The sequence below is a fragment of the Pezoporus flaviventris genome, unplaced genomic scaffold (assembly GCF_033815535.1).
Source record: "Pezoporus flaviventris isolate CSIRO_AGI_PZ_B2104156 unplaced genomic scaffold, CSIRO_AGI_Pfla_v1 ptg000064l, whole genome shotgun sequence".
In the NCBI taxonomy this organism is placed as follows: domain Eukaryota; kingdom Metazoa; phylum Chordata; class Aves; order Psittaciformes; family Psittacidae; genus Pezoporus; species Pezoporus flaviventris.
Window position 1 is genome coordinate 3,950,940 of NW_026892612.1, and position 18,432 is coordinate 3,969,371.

Consider the following 18,432-nt stretch of genomic DNA (forward strand, 5'->3'; position numbering starts at 1 on the left):
GGGGACAAGTGCTGGCGCAGAGGAGCTGGGTGAAGGAGGAGAGGTGGTTAATTTAGGACAAGCACAGCTAAATCTCTTGCCCCGGGTTTTTTCCTCCAACTAGACGTGCTGAAAGGTTTGCATGAGAGAAGACCGCAAGCATCTGTAACCTGTTTCTGGCTGGTCTACTTGTGGGCCTGCACACCCCACCCGGAAGCCTGGCTCTGCCTCTCTTTCGGGTCCTTGTGCTTGTGCTGAAGTGCTGTCCTCCAAGCCAGCAGGTGAACGACAATCTCCTGCGCTAGGATTTCATTGTTTAAACGAGGACCAGTCCCATTGCCACTACGAACACCCCTGTCCCACGCCCCGTCCCCCCCCCCGTACCGTCCCGTCCCATGGCCGTGGCGGTGACGCTCTCTCGTCTCGCGAGAGAGCCGGCGGCGGGCGGGGCGGAGACCTCTCCCAATAAATACGGGGGCTCGGCCGTTATTCGTAGGCAGCGGTAGCGTCGGGGTTTGGTCGGTGCTAGCGGGTTCCCCCCATTTTCCGGGTGAGTACGGCTGCGCTCTGGCTCGGCCCTCGCTGGGGAGAGCGGGGCGGCGGCGGGAGCACTCGGCTCCACGGTGCTGACTCGGCAATATGGTGTCTCCCGCCGGCGGAGCGGCCGGGGCACCGTCTTGCCGCAGGGCCGCAGCCCTGCCTCCGTCGTTGCTCCTGCCGTGCCTCGGCCAGGACGCCATAACGGGGGGGGGAAGTAAAAATGAAGTCTGAGACTCAGTTTATTCACTTTCCTGTTCAGGATCTTTTTCTGTCTCTGAAATACGCTTAAGTACCGCGGGCTTTGTTTCAGGTATTTCACTCACCGGCTCCAGTGAAGTGGGTCAGGCTTTAGCCAGAGCTGAAACTACTGAGGATCTCTGAAACGGGGCAAGATCCTAGCTGCCTTCTCTGCCTAAGAGCAGGAGTAACTTCACAGGCTAACTCTGTCACTATTTTACTGACTAAAATTCAAACCGACGCTGTGCGTGGTCTTGCAGGACACGTTACAAATAAGTTATCCTTACAAAGGCCCCTCTTCCTTCTTTCCCTATTTTGTGCTGGTAGTCTCTTCTGTTCTACAGCATACTTTGCAGTTCAAAGTGAAATTCAGTTGTATTCTAGGTAATCTAAGTTGTGTTGCTGTGTGAGGAACATGTTTCTGGAGGTATTTCAATACTTGATAGACAGGAAGAAAACTTCTGTAACTGCTGTAACTCTTGTCTGTTACCTGCTTGTATGATCCATGTACAGTGGTTAATCTTATTACAGGCATTACCTTATGGCATGTGTGTGTTAATATGTGCAAGCATGCCTGCAAAAATGTTAACAGCATGCCATTGTCCTTGTTTCCCATACTGCTGTTGACTCTTTGGCAAACCTAGCAGAAAGTCTTGAAAATCACAGTTGTTTTGATGACCAGCTTTTATTTTGCCTTTTTGTTGCTTTCAGTTACACAGGTTCTTCTGGAACTTAAGTGTCATATAAAACCAACACAAAAAGTGCTTCTTACAGATTTAGTTCAGCCTATGTGCATGCATAGAATGACAGAGCGCTTCTGTGTGTTCTCCTTATGTGGTACTGCAATATCCCTCTCCTTTAATAGGGTTCGTATGGGGAGACCTGTTAGTATTTTCTCCATGGGAATACATGTTGGAAAATAATTGAGTAGCATAGGCTTGTTGAATGACTGATGTCTTCAGCCTTTTTCAGTGTGGGATGGGTAATAATTAAGACTAATTTAGCATAAAGGAGGGTAATGTTCTGCAGTGGGCAAGTCCTGTGCTCCATGTTACAGGAAGCTAACTTTTGAACATGCTGAGCAGAGGGAGCTCAGGATCAGGCATTGCACTAGAAATAATTAACTCCTTGACTTTAGTGGAGTCACTTGTGAGAATTAAGCTGAGGATATTGAAATGAGTACTTCCCTTCAATCTTCCACTCGTTTTCAAGATTCAGAAAGCAATGGTGACTCAAATGTGAAACATGACTCCCTTATGATAATAGAAGATCTAATCTGACTAAAAATATTGATAGTGGGTTCGTCATCTGACTTAGACACTCTAAACTAGATTTTTAGTGACTTGTTAAGGCTGGCCTTCTTTTTTGTCCTGCCTCAACAGGTAAGCCCAAATGTGTTTATTTCTTCTAGAAAAATAAGTTTGTTAACTCTTTGGTAAATCTGCAATGAACTGCTGTACCTCAAAGCCTGCCTCTTGCATGTGTCTTACTTGTGTTGCTAAACTGAACAAAGTAATTCGTGAACAAAGTAATTCGTAAACAAAGTTTGGGATTTTTAAATTTCTACAATGTTCCTGTGTGTAAGAATGTGAATATCCTAATCCCCTTGATCAATGGTGTTGATTAGAAAAGGGTTGTTGGTTTCAAAGTCTGGTGATTACATGAAGTGGGTATTAGGATGCTATAACTCAGATATGTTTCTTTCACAGACTTGTGTAGGATTCAAGACCTGAGAAAATGGCATTGGCAGCAGTTGATCCACACCAGGTATGTGAGATAGCACCTTAGTTTTTTATGTCTAGTTCAGAACAGGTATCAACTAACCTCTCTCTCTTTTAAACAGAACGTTGTATCAAGGGTTGTCAATCTTCCCTTGGTGAGCTCCACCTACGACATGGTGTCTACAGCTTATAGCGCTACAAAGGATAACTTTCCTTATCTGAAGTCAGTATGTGAGATAGCAGAGAAAGGAGTGAAGACAATTACTTCAGTAGCCATGACAAGTGCTATGCCTATCATCCAGAAACTGGAACCACAGAGTAAGGCAAAGATGTAGCTGTTAAGTTTAATTCTACTGATTGCTTTATATATCCAGTTGCATTTACAGTTTAACATGGCCATGCCGGTCTGGAGTACTCTTTAGACATATCAAGGATGAGGGGGTCATTAAGAGCAGCCAACATGGCTTTACCAAGGGGAAGTCATGTTTGACCAACCTTATAGCCTTCTATGAGCAAGTAACTAGGTGGATGGATGATGGTAGAGCGGTAGATGTGGTTTTTCTTGATTTCAGTAAGGCATTTGATATTGTCTCCCACAGCATCCTCATAGATAAGCTAAGGAAGTGTGGGCTTGATGATCAGGTAGTGAGGAAGAAGGCAGAATGGGTCAATGGGGCAGAATCTAGCTGGAGGTCTGTGACTAGTGGAGTCCCTCAAGGGTCGGTGCTGGGACCAGTGCTGTTTAATATTTTCATCAACAACCTGGATGAGGGAACTGAGTGTACCCTCAGCAAGTTTGCTGATGATACTAAACTGGGAGGAGTGGCTGACACACCAGAGGGCTGTGTTGCCATTCAGTGAGACCTGGACAGGCTGGAGAGTTGGGTGGAGAGGAACTTGATGAAATTCAACAAGGGCAAGTGTAGAGTCTTGCATGTGGGGAAGAACAACCCCATGTACCAGTACAGGCTGGGGGCTGACCTGCTGGACAGTAGTGAAGGGGAAAGGGACCTGGGGGTCCTGGTGGATAGGAGGATGACCATGAGCCAGCAATGTGCCCTTGTGGCCAAGAAGGCCAATGGCATCCTAGGGTGCATTAGAAAGGGTGTGGTTAGTAGGTCAAGAGAGGTTCTCCTCCCCCTCTACTCTGCCTTGGTGAGGCCGCATCTGGAATATTGTGTCCAGTTCTGGGCCTCACAGTTCAAGAAGGACAGGGAATTGCTTGACAGAGTCCAGTGCAGAGCTACAAAGATGATTAAGGGCATGGAACATCTCTCTTATGAGGAGAGGCTGAAGGAGCTGGGACTCTTTAGCTTGGAGGAGACTGAGGGGTGACCTCATCAATGTTTACAAATATGTAAAGGGTGGGTGTCGGGGTGATGGAGCTAGGTTTTTTTTCAGTGATGTCCAGTGATAGGACAAGGGGCAGTGGGTGTAAACTGGAGCATAGGAGGCTCCATGTGAACATCAGGAAAAATTTCTTTGCTGTGAGAGTGACGGATCACTGGAACAGGTTGCCCAGGGAGGTTGTGGAATCTCCTACGTTGGAGATATTCAGGGCCTGCCTGGACAAGTTCCTGTGTGATGGACTCTAGGTTACCCTGCTCTTGCAGGAAGGTTGGACTAGATGATCTTTTGAGGTCCCTCCCAACCCTTAGGATTCTGTGATTCAGGTAGCTGACTGAACCTGTTGCCTGTCTTCTTGAGCAGCTGATTACAGATGGGTATGATGTAACAGCACAACACCTCCTCTGCCCCCCAAAAAACCAAATAAACAGACAAAAATAACCCAAAAAACCCCCAAAATCCATAGCCAAGGCAGAGTCCAGCTTTCATAATACTAAACTGACTCATCTTGACATGTGAGGTGGTTACATAGTTTCTTGCTCAACACCTTCCTCTCCTTTCACTTAGTTTCAATTGCTACTTTTGTACTTTCTCTCACTGAGGACAACTTCCGGTTAAATTTGGCAACTGTGTCATAAGGCTGTTGTAAGTAGGAGGCTGGCTTCATGAAGTGGCAGAAGGCCAGGTGCTTTAGCTTGTTCTTACAGTTGTTTGTAAAGTATCAAATGGATTTTATCCCCCTGCAAGTGAGGTTTTTTCACTGGCGTTGTAAACCTGCCTTGTTTTGGGGCCTTCCTGTGTCAAATCTCACTGAAAGGGAGAGGAAATTACTTTAAAAGCATTGTTTCAAGAGGAATTATCGGTTGGAGTTATGGAGTTATTTATACTAAGGAGAAAAAAAGCAAACAACAAACAAAAATTAAAGTATTTTTATTTCTTTTTAGTTGTTGTTGCCAACAACTATGCATGTATAGGTCTAGACAAAATTGAGGAGAGACTGCCTATACTGAATCAACCCACTGACAAGGTAAGTTCTTCCCAGGTACACATGCTAAGCAGAGTTATCTATGCTTGCTCTTTTCTGTTATCACTAAAAATAGATTTCATGCCTGGAGCACAGCTTAGAAGCAATGATGAAGTGAAAGGTATTTCTGTAGAATTGTTTGTTGCCTTTGGGAGCCCATTAAGCCCTCTTTTTTTTAAAAAAAAAACAACAACCTTGCTGACCATTTGATAAATCTGTTTGTCTGTAGGTGCTGTTCACTGGTGGGTGTCTTTTCAAAAATTTGAGTCCTTGTCTGTTTCCTGCTCTGTGTGCAGCAAACAGTACCTGAATTACTGCAGTGAATTACATTCACTTAAGTGTTTGGAGCTGAACACTTTGTAGCAGCCTTATTTTGTTTCATCTTGTACATATGTTTTCAGGACAGAATTTCTCGGATCACTGATACTTGTAAAAGCTGTCACATAAATTTATATTTCCTGGACTATGTAGCTTTCACTAGAAAATGTTTAGTGAATCAAACTGTTTTCTATTGCAGGTTGTTGCCAATGCCAAGGGTGTAGTTGTTGAAGCCAGAGAAGCTGTAACAACCACTGTATCTGGTGCCAAGGAAACTGTTGCTCACACAATCACTGGAGTTATGGGCAAGACTAAAGAAGCAATGCAAGACAGTGTAGAAATGACCAAGTCAGTTGTCAATGGCAGCATTAACACTGTCCTGGGAAGTCGTGTGTTGCAAATGGTGAGCAGTGGAGTGGATAGTGCTCTCACTAAATCGGAGAGCCTTGTAGACCGGTATCTCCCACTTACAGAAGCAGAACTAGGTAAGACTAATTCAAGCTTAGTGGTTTTCTTTTTTTTTTTTTTTTTTAGGGGGTGTTTGTTTGTTGGTTTTTTGTTTTAGTTTTTTCGGGTTTTGGGTTTTTTTTTTTTTTTTTTAGTGCTTGTATTGGAGAGAAGCAAGCAAATTCCCATTTGTTACTTACTTACAGTGGAGAATGGGGCATGTGCTTCCCAAACTGCCTTTTGCCTTGCTGGTCATAATAGCATATTATTCATAAGGAAGCAGGTTAGAAGTAAGAATTTCCGTGTATGGTGATCTATCAACCTATCCTGGTGCTAGAGGACTACTAAGCAAGTCCAGTATTCAGCTGTTACTAAACAAATTAAATGGCCTCAGACCTTTTAAGTTTTCTTCCAGTAGTCAATTTGCTTCCCTTCTACATACCTAGAGAAAGAAGCAGCAAAAGTTGAAGGTTTTGAAACTGGAGTTCAAAAGCCAAGCTACTACATTAGACTAGGATCCCTGTCCTCAAAGTTCCGTGCACGTGCCTACCAACAAGCCTTAAACAAAGTCAGTGATGCTAAGCAGAAGAGCCAGGAGACCATCTCTCAGCTCCACCACACTGTTAATCTGGTAAGTTTAGTTTTCACTTGAGGTATAAAAAGCAAATGTTGGCATACTTTGAGTCCAGCATAAAATGGCAAAAATAGGCATAGGAAAACCAGAAGTCGCACTATCGCACCAAATGCATTTTCTAAGTATAAAGCATTTCCTGTTCAGTGCTTTTCACTATCATCCATGAGAGGTCCTAAATTGGGCTGAGCTGTAAACTAACTAGATATTGCATGTAAATTTAAGCACTGCAGAAATAGAAGTAACATATTGAACAATATATTGCTGTTTTAGAGTGCTGGGTTTAACAGACTTAGTTCAGTGAAAAAAGTGCCTTGCAATTTAGAAATGCTTCAGTCTTTTAAGTTCTTATTAATAAAATTACAGTCCTCATGCCTTGCTTTTCTTGCTGTGGGTATCTTTGGGCATTCTTGGGTATTTCAGTAGTCTTACTCTAACAATGTACAGTACAAACTGTACCTAAAGAGTTACAGCCTTCTATATGCTTTCAAATCCTTGAATAGTATGCTAGTGGGGGAGAGGGAAAATAGTTGATGCAGCACTACATGTGATTTCAAAACGGCTTCTAGTTTTCTCCTTTGAAGAGAAGGAACGCACTGTTATATTCTCCGAAGTTTTCTGTGCTGAACTTTTGAAGCATTTAAAAAGGCAGTTACAAAGCCAGTAAGGGAAGGTGGCCCTAATGGAACTGTTTAGACTGCTTTTTACTTCTTCATTTGGCTGTATTTCAGATCGACTATGCCAGAAAGAACATGAATAGTGCCAATCAGAAACTTCTTGATGCTCAGGAAAAGCTGTATCAATCCTGGGCAGAATGGAAGAAAAACACAGGCCAAAATGATGGTGATGAACTTCAGAGCGCTGAGGTAAAGAGAGTTAAGCTAGAAATAAATGGATCATATACTGTCAAGGAAGCAGCAAATTAACAGTGCCCAAAGCGCATAGCATCTTAATAGCACAGAAGCTTATGCACATGTGGAATATGAATGCTGAAGCTCAGGGCAACTGACTAGTGATTGCTATGAATAGTAGGGGACACCCAGACTCTTAAATATGTCTACTTCCTGCCAACACTCTGATGTTCATTCTCTTTCCAAGAGAATGCTCATCCTGTTTAGCATGTGAACCTGTGTTGGGATATGCATATCTTGATCAGCTAGGACTTGCTCACTGATATGGCCAGACCAGAAATAAGTTTTTCAGCATAAAGCAGTCTTAGGCAAAGGCTCACTGAGTCTTACGTGTAGCTTTAGATAGTGACTTATTGATTAGAATGTAGTTGCCTTTTGTGACTTGTCATCCAGAGTTGAAACAAGAGCTTACCTGTCTGTTGCTGGGTGGAAACTACCAATGTTTCTGATTTGCAAAGTACTTGAGCTTTGAAGAAATATGAAGTACCTGAGAGTCTTTGACTTTTCACACTAAAGACCTGTTTTATTATCTGCTATAGCTTTATTTTATGTACATCCCCTTTACTTTGATTCTTTATATATCTTGAACCACATAAAGCTCCTAGAGTCATAAAAAGATACTAATACGTCATTATGCTTTTTGTTTCCAGCTTATTGAGTCAAGAACTCTAGCTATAGCACGGAGCCTCACTCAGCAGCTTCAGACCACCTGCCTCACACTGGTTTCAAGCCTACAGGGGCTACCACAGAATGTGCAGGATCAGGTTTACAGTGTTGGGTCAATGGCAGGTGATGTCTACCAGAGTTTTCTGTCTGCATCTTCCTTCCAAGAATTATCAGACAGCTTTCTTGCCACTAGCAAAGGACAGCTGAAGAAAATGAAGGAGTCTCTGGATGATGTGATGGATTATCTTGTAAACAACACACCGCTCAACTGGCTGGTAGGTCCCTTTTACCCACAACTGCCTGGCATTCAGCATGCTGAGAGCAAAAGTGAAGGGGAGAAAAATTCCAGCCAGAAAGACAAACAGCCTGAACTCACTAATGAATAAACTGTACAGCGTGCATCTACTCTGCTGGCTGACAAAACAAGTGGCCTTAGCAAGTGTAGCTGTCAAAAAAGCCTTGGAGAAAAATCCATAGAGTGGGGGAAATGATTCAGAAAAAGGATACTATTACACATAGCTAAACTACATGGGACAATACAGCCCACTCTAAAAACTCAGTCTGTCTCAAGTGCCTAGATATGGGCAGCTTACAGTTGTCAAGATGCCTTGTTTTTCAAGTTAAGAAACCTTGCCCTGCTTATTAATGATATTAATACCATTAGTCTAAATGAAACCTACCATAGTTAAAAGCATTTGCTTTGTTGCTTAATCTGTACCAGGATGATGTGTAAGCCTTACTACGAAATGCTTTTAAAAACCCTGCAATCCAGCTAGGTATGCTTAAATTTCATGTTTGTTGCAGATCACACATTTAACTGTTATGAATCTGACTCTCAAATTCTGCTGCTACACAGTTCATTACAAAAGTTCCCTAGGTGCATAATTCCAAAGCTGAAAGTGGGGTTTCTGAATTAGTCAGCTGGAGTTAACTTAAATGCTGTGGCAGTGTTAAAATTCACTATATAAACTTCACAATTGTATAATACGGTAACCTGATCACAAATCATAGAATATCTCCAGTTGGAAGGGACCCATAAGGAACATGGAGTATAACTCCCTGCTTCTTGCAGGACTACCTAAAACTAAATTATATGACTAAGATGTCCAGATGCTCTTTGAATCCTGACGGGCTTGATGCCATTACCACTTCCCTGAGGAGCCTGTTCTAGACACTGACCAAATCATTATCAACACTTGTTGGTTTATGTATTTTTTTTTTTTAATTCAATATAAAAGCAAGATTCATGCTGTTTGTACCCCGGTGCCTGCTGTTGTGTGGGTTGTAGTTTTGTTGTAGCTGTCTTTGTCTTTTTTTTTTTTTTAAATTGATTTTGTATGTTAGTAATAAATGCTTCAGTAGCCAAAGCCTGTCTCCATTTCACTGACATTTAAAACAAATGTAACTTGCTGTTCTGTGACCCCTTCAACTTGGGTCCAGCTGAAAGCAAGCTTGAAATGCAGATGAAGTAGACATGCATTAAAAATGTGTTTGTGTCTGTGTGTGTGCGTATGCCTATATAGGTAAGATACGGCTGCAACACTTCCCTTTTCCCTTTGAGTTCCTGTGCATCCTTCAATTCAGAGTCTTAGCTTTACTGCTGCTTTTGTGGTGCTTGCTATTACCTACCTTTAATGATGACCTAAGCTGCAAGCTGATGGATATTCTGATATTGAGAAGGATATGGATAAAAAAAAAAAAAAAACACAACCTTGTCCTGCCTTCACAGTGGGTGTTCTGTGTGCATGAGGCTGTTGGTTCCTTATAAGCAGTACATATGCCTCAGCTGCAGATGCCAGTTTTAACCTGGTTAACTTCATTTACCCTCTTTTGAACTTGAGTGACTAACTTACGTTAACACTCAGCTACTTAGGTGGAAGTGTTTCTCAATAAATCCCATGAAATCCCTTCCCTGAAAGAGAATTATAGTCACTAAGAAATAAGCTTTCTTGGTTTAGGGCTGTGCAGGTAAGTTGTGTCTGTACTCTTAATGCACACCCTGTGCATCTCTTGAGTTTCAATCATTTAGTGTAGCCGTGCTGGCCACCATTTTCAAAAAAGGTCACTGTTTGGTCCTACAGTTGCCCTTTGAGCTTAATATTCAAGCCACTGTCTTCTGATGGATGTAGAGAGTCAGGTTAAAACCTGATTTTGTGGCTCTTTATTTGAGTTCCTGGTGGTTGGGTAGTGTCTGGTAAGAAAAACAGTTTACCTTGACATAGCTTTAAAGATTATAGTTTAACTGTACTGTTTTGTATCAGCAGAACATCTCAGCTGTGGTATTCAGGTTTTTTCTCTCATTTGCACTTGCTCTAATGGGATTCAGAAAGGTGTCAGTCCCTGGCAGGTAGAGCACTTTTTCCCAAAACTTTAGAATAATTCCTTAACAGTACCTCCACCTGGCACAGTGTGGGCACTAAAGCAAACCAGATGTAGTCTAGTCTTTTAACGTGAGAGGCCTTGCTTAGCTGTCAAAGTTAGCTAGACATGTTAGGAAGACTGTTTTAAGCACTATGTTAAAAAAACCCAAACAAAACCAAACTAACAAGAGCAGATTACAGATAATCAATTCTGTAATTTCTGCCTTTAAATACTTGAGTTTTGTAAGGCTGTTGTTTGAAGTGACATTAGCATGAGACAGTGAGATACTTCTTTCCAGCTAAATCATGAGTTAATGCTTCTGGAATTCTTTCAACAGTTAATTCTGTTCATGTATCTACTGAATGAGTCCAGCAGAAGAATATAATTTATCTCTCTTTCTAATAGAATTTATAGAATGCATCCACAGTTGTAGTCCAGTTCTTTTCCTTAGCACCTCTAATCAGGTCTGAGAGCAGCTGGCAGATCAAAGAATACCCATTCTTACATATATTTTAAAATCTGATGGCTATGGGCCTTAGCTTTGAGGTAATCAAGTACGATACTCAAAACTGTTCACTATCTTTTGATGGCGCCATCTAATGTTAATACGAAAGCAATACATCTCTCTGCTCTGCCTTAAGTTGCACTACGGGTTTGTGCTTTCTTGGGTGACTGACCAGATTTACTAACTATCAGCAAGCAGATGAAGTAGAAAGCATAAAAAACTGATACTAGCCTAGACCTTCAAATCTTTTCTCCTTCACTATGTGCTGTTGGGTGGCTTCTATGTTCAGTTACTTCATGCCTTCTGACAGCTGGTGGCCCCAACCAGAGGAATCAGAGGAATGCCTGCTTAAATGCTTACCTAATGGTTGGGCTAATAGCCTGTTGTACCAAAATGCTGTACTCGGGTTCCTTTACCATGCTATTATGGTGTGCAGTTATTTGTTGGATCCCCTCTCCCTTCCCCTGCAATGAAAGTATAATTTTTTTATTCTACCCCTCAATAGAATTAGGAACTCTTGCTTGGAGAGAAAGAGGTCTGTGTAACAGCAAACTGGTATGTTCTTGGCTTATTATATTGACTAAAAGTCTCTGGTTTGAAATCATTAGACTCCTAACAAGGACAGTATTGACTGTTTAAACTGAACTGTAACTATAGTTTGCAGGGATATCTTCTTGCTGGTCATTTAGTATAGCATATCCCTAGACTACAGCCAAAATGTCATGGTTTAAACCCAGCAGCAACTCAGCACTAGCTGCTCACTCACCCTCCACCTCCTTCCCTGGGTGGGATAGGGAAAAGAATTGGGGTAAACCCCATGGGTTGATATGAGAACAGTCCAGTAACTAAAATAAAATACAATATAGTAATAGTAATAATTATATGAGAAATAACAAGAGGAGAGAATATAAAGCTAAGAATGGGAAAGGAGGAAAAGAAAACCCAACCACCTAACCACAAAATCTTAGCAGTTATGCACAGTGCAATTGCTCATCACCCGCTGACCGATACCCAGCCTGACCTGAGCAGCACTTGCTCCCTTTCGGGTGACTCCCCACAGTTTATATACTGGGCATGATGTACTGTGGTATGGAATACCCCTTTGGCTAGTTTGGGTCAGGTGTCCTGTCTCTGCTCCCTCCTGGCTTCTCGTGTCCCTCCTCACTGGCAGAGCATGAGACTGAAAGCTGTTGATCAGGGGAAGCACTACTAAGCAACAGCTAAAACCTCGGTGTGTTACCAGCATTGTTCTCAGGCTAAAGCCAAAACACAGCACTGCACCAGCTACTAGGAAGAAAATTAACTTTATCCCAGCTGAAACCAGGACACAAAATGTGGTATTTTTATCTAGCGTAGTTAGAGTGTCTACTAAAATACCTGCTGGAGGCAAGAATTATGTGGCACCTTCCAAAAGCATCTTGGCATTTTTTTTTGCCACAGTGGCTGAAGCTGAAGTACATCTTTAGTAACTGCTGAAAACTCTCAAATGGAGGAAAACTTTAGTGACACGGTTTAGCGGTGGCCTTGGCAGTGGTGGGGAATGGTTGGGCTTGACGATCTTGAAGGTCTTTTCCAACCTGGTTGATTTTGTGATTCTGTATTATCAGAACAAGAGCCTGCTCTTAAATTTTTGTTGCCATCTTACTGGTTTCTCTGGAATTGCATGTGTCAAAACAGTTCAGATACACTGCACAGAAATTTGTGTGCTTTTAGTCCAAAACCACTTTTGAGGATATAGCTTGGGCTAGAAGGCTGTGAAGTCTCTCTGGCATCTTTTAAAAAAGGTAAGACCAGATATGTTGAAAATTACAGGAAATAGTTGGTCCTATTTGCAGCAAGGCAGATAAACTAGATGAAATGGAACAGTGTCAAAGGCTGATAGTTACACAAAAACTGGGATGGTAAAAGATAGAATACTAAAGAAATAATTATCACTGGTAAGGTATTCTCTTTAGAAGATCACTCAAAAATCATAGAATCATAGAATAGTTAGGGTTGGAAAGGACCTTAAGATCATCAAGTTCCAACCCCCCTGCCATGGGCAGGGACACCTCACGCTAAACCACCTCGCCCAAGGCCTTGTCCATCGTGGTCTTGAACACTGCCAGGGATGGAGCATTCACAACCTCCAAGGGCAACCTATTCCAGTGCCTCACCACCCTAACAGGAAAGAATTTCCTCCTTATATCCAATCTAAACTTCCCCCGTTTAAGTTTTAACCAATTACCCCTTGTCCTATCACTACAGTCTCTAATGAAGAATCCCTCCCCAGCATCCCTATAGGCCCCCTTCAGATACTGGAAGGCTGCTATGAGGTCTCCACGCAGCTTTCTCTTCTCCAGGCTGAACAGCCCCAACTTCCTCAGCCTGTCTTCATACGGGAGGTGCTCCAGTCCCCTGATCATCCTCGTGGCCCTTCTCTGGACTTGTTCCAACAGTTCCATGTCCTTTTTATGCTGAGGACACCAGAACTGCACACAATACTCCAGGTGAGGTCTCACAAGTGCAGAGTAGAGGGGCAGGATCACCTCCTTCGGCCTGCTGGTCACGCTCCTTTTGATGCAGCCCAGGATACAGTTGGCTTTCTGGGCTGGGAGTGCACACTGAAGCCGGCCCATGTTCATTTTCTCATCAACCAACACCCCCAAGTCCTTCTCCTCTGGGCTGCTCTGAATCTCTTCTTTGCCCAACCTGTAGCTGTGCCTGGGATTGCTCTGACCCAGGTGTAGGACCTTGCACTTGGCATGGTTAAACTTCATGAGGTTGGCATCAGCCCACCTCACAAGCATGTCAAGGTCCCTCTGGATGGCATTCCTTCCCTCCACCGTATCAACCGAACCACAGAGCTTGGTGTCATCGGCAAACTTGCTGAGGGCGCACTCAATCCCACTGTCCATGTCAGCGACAAAGATGTTAAACAAGACCTGTCCCAACACCGATCCCTGAGGGACACCACTCGTTACTCATTCATGCTAGTTGAAACTTCCCCTTTCCAGCCTAACTTAACAGAGAACAACTATCATTACTACAAAAATTTTGGCACAGAAGTTTTAAATATAAGCATTTGTAAACATCTCCATATGGTATAAAAGTTTCATAAGCTTAATATAGCAATGTACACATTGGACAAATCCAAATTATGAAATTCTTATAAGGACTGGAAGTGCAGAGGTATAGCTAGTTTGCCTGAAATAGGGAACAGTTCAAAGCATTTGAAATCTCTCCCATTCCTTCAGATGACTTCTTTGCAATAACCCTTACCAAACTGTAACTTACAGTAATACCATACAGCTACTAAAATAGGTTAAAGGTTTTGAAAACAACTGATGAATTATTTCTCTTTATTTTTTATTAAAACAAGCAAATAACAGAAACCAAACCTAAATATCACACAAAAAAAAAACCATCCAAAAGCTTATCTAAGCCATCTAATTAAAAAGAGGAAATGGAACCTAACTTATTTTTTAAGTATGATCTGTTGGTCATTTGCGTCAGAAAGTCTTACGTGCAGCAGCTTGCTGGAGGTTTTGTGCAGAGTGTTTTGTTAAAGGCATTTCTTTTCATACTAAGATGGAAACTTCATCTTTTGGATACTACAGTCTCTGATGACTAAAAATAACTGCATGTTCTGGAATAACGCAGAATAAGAACCATCTCTCAAATTTCTGGTAGCTCAGTTCTGAAAATATATTAACCAAGCAAAATATTGATTTAAGTTAGGTTATTATTGCCATCAACATTTGTATATGAAAACAGCAAAACACTGAAGTATGTTTTGCACTAAGTGCAAAGATTTTGCAAGTTTTATGCTATTCAGTATAAATGATCTAACTGCATCTTATGGAGAAATGGCACAGAGTCATATCTGGCCTTATTCTTTGTTGCAAGAATTGACCTACTGCTTTGTTTCAACTTCCTATCAACTGTGAAAAGTGGTATGCAAGAGGAGGTCCTTTACCTATGCAAGCCCTTAACACCAAGGGTTGTGCATTGTTTTAGTTAAACTGATGCTATTCTAACACTATTTAGCATGTTCAAAACTAAGAGAAAACTTACTGCCATCAACACTGTTTTACTCTGAAGCTGACAGAAACACTTCAGTTTGAAATTTTTTCATGGTTATAAACATCTTACTACTATGTTAAAAATACGTGTGCATTAAGTAGATAAGAAAGCACAAACTTCTATTTGAGAGATATCCTGTTGTCAGTAGGAACAACATGTATTTAAGTAATGGAAGTGTCTTAAACCTAGGATATAGTGGAAGTTACATCTGGTCAGACACTGTTACTGAACATGGTCTCATGCCCTGCTCAGTGTAAACAGAGAATAAACTGATTTATTTAAACCATTTATTTGGACACATTTTTAAATGAGTTTGCATAGGGACTACTTGGCTTTAGTTTTGTAAAGATACCCTCATTTGTACTGCAGTAGGAAATAGTGGGTCATGTGCTGATAGTGGGAAAACTGATTTCTTTAAGTGTACTAGAGTTCTAGGTAAACTGCCGTAATCAGAAAGATGCGAGACAATTCTTGCTGGTAGAAAGATGTGCTTCCCCTGCTCCTAGGGCCTTTTAATTTTTTAGGAAATTACTGATCTCATTTTGATCAAGCTTAGGTTCTCAAAGTGATCTTTTATTTCATTGCATTTACATTAGCACCTGATGAGTGACATGCTGCTTAAATTCTTCTACAGCTTAGCTTTAATATTTTGCTTAATATTTCTAAGTACCTAGTGCCCTGTAAGTAGTTACTCTCTCAGAAACTGAATGAGTGATTGCAGTCTACAACCTGATAGCTGAAACAGTAATCCCTTTATCCTTTGATGCGCTCTCTGTTCTTCTGACATGTCTTCATAGCAGGCAAAGCATAAATTTGTCTTGCATACTGTCTTTCATAAAAATAGTCATAAGCAAGGTATTTTGCAGTAAGGAAATGGATTAAAACTGTTTCTCCAGTCAACACTGAGCTTAAGTTACACAAATGCCTAGAAGCCTCTTCAAGCTGCTGCTTTTTTGTGCATGCAGAACCAAAGTCCTGTCTGCTTGCAGCAGTTGTTATGTGCTGACACTGTGCCTGGCTCCAAGTATGTCACATCAACATTAAAGCTAACCATGAATCAAACTATGGATAAAAGTATTTTTCACTTGGAGAAAAAAACCCAAACATTTGGATATGAGTAAATTGCTTAATTATATCCCATTTTTCAGAAGTGCCTAAGTAATCTAAGTCCTACTAAAAGGACTTAAAGGTTGGGACTTAAGCTTCTAAGTGTCTTAGTCAACATTTTTAGAAGTGTGTAACAACCGTGTATCCACTAATGTCTCTGGCAATTCCTGAAATCTGGTGCTGCTTAACAGTGCAGAATACTGTACATACGGTTAAATCAGAGGACAGAGTGGGATTGCAGTTCCAGATACTTGTTTCCTCAGGAACGGTGTGATGTGGTAGACAGGCAGAACAGTACACAGCTATCTATTATCAAGCTCCTCAGGACAAGTTCCTTTGAATGCTGCTCGTTGCTCCCAAGGAAAGAAGAAAGGCAAAATACATTTTAAAACTTCCTTTCTTAATTTTCCAGTGGCCGATTTCACTAAATACACTCCACCAAGTTAAACTCTGTTCGATCTCTACTATAAAATCCTGTATTCTAAGCAGCTGATCTGCATCTTGTGTACTGTATGGTCTGCCTGAATGCTATGTGATTGTTATATGGCTGAGCATATTTCACTCTCTATTCAGCATTCTGGGTCTGATTTCTAGAGATGCTAAGCATCTTTGCCTCCTGAATTCAGTGAGGAATACTGCACAAATTTATTTAGTTTTACTTTTAAATTGATTGAGATTTCATTCCTATGCAGGTTCCAGATTTCACTATTACAGACCTGTCTTCAGAGTCAGATGATATCCCAAACATTCTGGATTTGGATGAAGATGATCAGCAAGACTTTTCACGCACAAATGGCCCTTACACTACAGGGCAAAGAGCTGAATAAAGAAGAGCATAAAAACATCTTTTTGATACAATGTACTTCTGCCATGTTTAACTTAGATTTCTCCTTTCTGAAGATGAACCTATCCTAGTTTAGGGATTTTGGGGATATTTTTTTTGATCACTAATGGTTTAGTTGCATCAAAATTATATATATATATATTTTTTTTTTCTATGTAAAGAATGTATGCTACTTTAATTCATTAGCATGAGTGTAAAGCTCACATTCTACAAAACAGATACAACCTAACAGTGTATCCAGCTGATCAAGTCTTTGTTGATGATTTGTTCTCTGGCTGACAGCAGCCATAAGAACACTCCAGTGCTTTTCATAAAGGGCTGCCAACAATAGGAGTTGATGAGTATTTGCCCACAAAATTTCCCCTTTCATTCTACATGAGAAGCACTTCTGCATCTACCTCTTTGCTGCTGGAATGGGTAAGAGACTTTGTCTCAAATTCTCTCAGGTTCTCTTTGTTAGGCTCTGTACCTAGAGAGTTTAGAAGCTTAGGGCTTGCCTTTGGCGAGACTGCTATATGCACGAAAGGATTCCCTTTCTCTCTACATGCCTTCTGTGTGCAAACATTCATGCCATCCTGACGTTATCATCTGTGGGGCCTGAGACTAAAATAAGGTAAATGCTTAAGAAGGAGTTTTGTCACAAATAAGGATGACAGTTAAAAAAAAAGGGGGAAGAGACTGTAAGAAGTAAAGAAAAAACAGAGGTCAATGAGATACAAACAGATGTGGGCCAAAAGAAAACTGAAAAAAGATAAAGACAATTGGAGGGTAGGGATACTTCTTGTGACAGTAATGGTCTTCCTATGTTTAAACACAATCTCAAGTATTTGCAAAGGAATATTGAATCTGCACTTGGTTGCACATGGTGACTTCTGTAGGAGTTGGGGTGAATGGACCCAGACTGGAAGCAGGTTTGTTCAGTTTCTTTCTGAGAATCAGGCTGATGCTCCGCAGAGCACTGCCGGTATCACTGCAGGAAATCCGGAGGTGCTGCACAGTGCTACAGCCACTGAGGTGTTGCACAGCGGGTAGGATTGCTGCGAGGTTGGCACCCACTCTCTCTTGTCATGTAATGCTTGGTTGTTGTGGAAACTCTGGAGTGTAGTCACTGAAATGCCTTGGAATAAACATCTGAACCACACAGCCCACTGCGAGTTGTACTTGTTTTCCATGCTAAGCGTCATGGTTGGTTTGTTACTGCAAAAGACGGTGGAAGAAACTGTCTAAGACTTGGGAGTTTTAGAACCCAGGTGTGCTTTATTGCAGTGCTGAGTGCACACGTGGATCATTTTACAAAGGTAAGCGCACCTAACGCCACTAGCAGCTACGTATTTAGCATACTCATGCATATTTACAGCTTTTCCAGACAGTAATTCACACATTCATGAGATTTCCAGGAGCTAATTATATCTGCATTCTAATTACACATTAAGATTGTTGTCAATAGTCTTCCTCGCTGTGTTCACCAGTGCTCACCTGTTGCGTTCACGATGTTCACCAGCATACTCAGTGCTTGCCTATGCTCGCAATGTCCTAATGATAAGTGTGGTGTGATATGTCCCTGCTTTCATTTTGTCCCAGTCTGTTACCGGGAAGGCTAGCATCCTTAGTCTTATTTACTGCCTACTTAGTTGTTCCCAGTCCCGTGATGTTCCTTCCCCTGTCAGCCGGACATTCCTTGTTCCCTACACGCCAGCAAGTTAAAAGCAGTTTGCTGTATTCTACTACG

The 18,432-nt window shown here is 41.6% G+C and overlaps 1 protein-coding gene across 2 annotated transcripts; it reads left to right on the forward strand.

Moving 5' to 3' along the window:
* The first annotated feature begins 481 nt into the window (after positions 1 to 481).
* On the forward strand, positions 482 to 17,844 carry PLIN2 (perilipin 2). 2 transcript variants are annotated; one of them, XM_061470872.1, is made up of 9 exons: positions 482 to 529; positions 2,466 to 2,523; positions 2,600 to 2,795; positions 4,769 to 4,851; positions 5,366 to 5,647; positions 6,056 to 6,244; positions 6,976 to 7,110; positions 7,806 to 8,096; positions 16,552 to 17,844. In XM_061470872.1, exons 2-9 carry the CDS (start codon positions 2,494 to 2,496, stop codon positions 16,684 to 16,686), a joined length of 1,341 nt encoding a protein of 446 aa, XP_061326856.1. In that variant the 5' UTR covers positions 482 to 529; positions 2,466 to 2,493; the 3' UTR covers positions 16,687 to 17,844. The 2 variants fall into 2 exon arrangements, with proteins under 2 accessions (XP_061326856.1, XP_061326855.1); XM_061470871.1 differs by lacking the exon at positions 482 to 529 and having other exon boundaries at positions 2,387 to 2,523.
* The last annotated feature ends 588 nt before the right edge of the window (positions 17,845 to 18,432 follow it).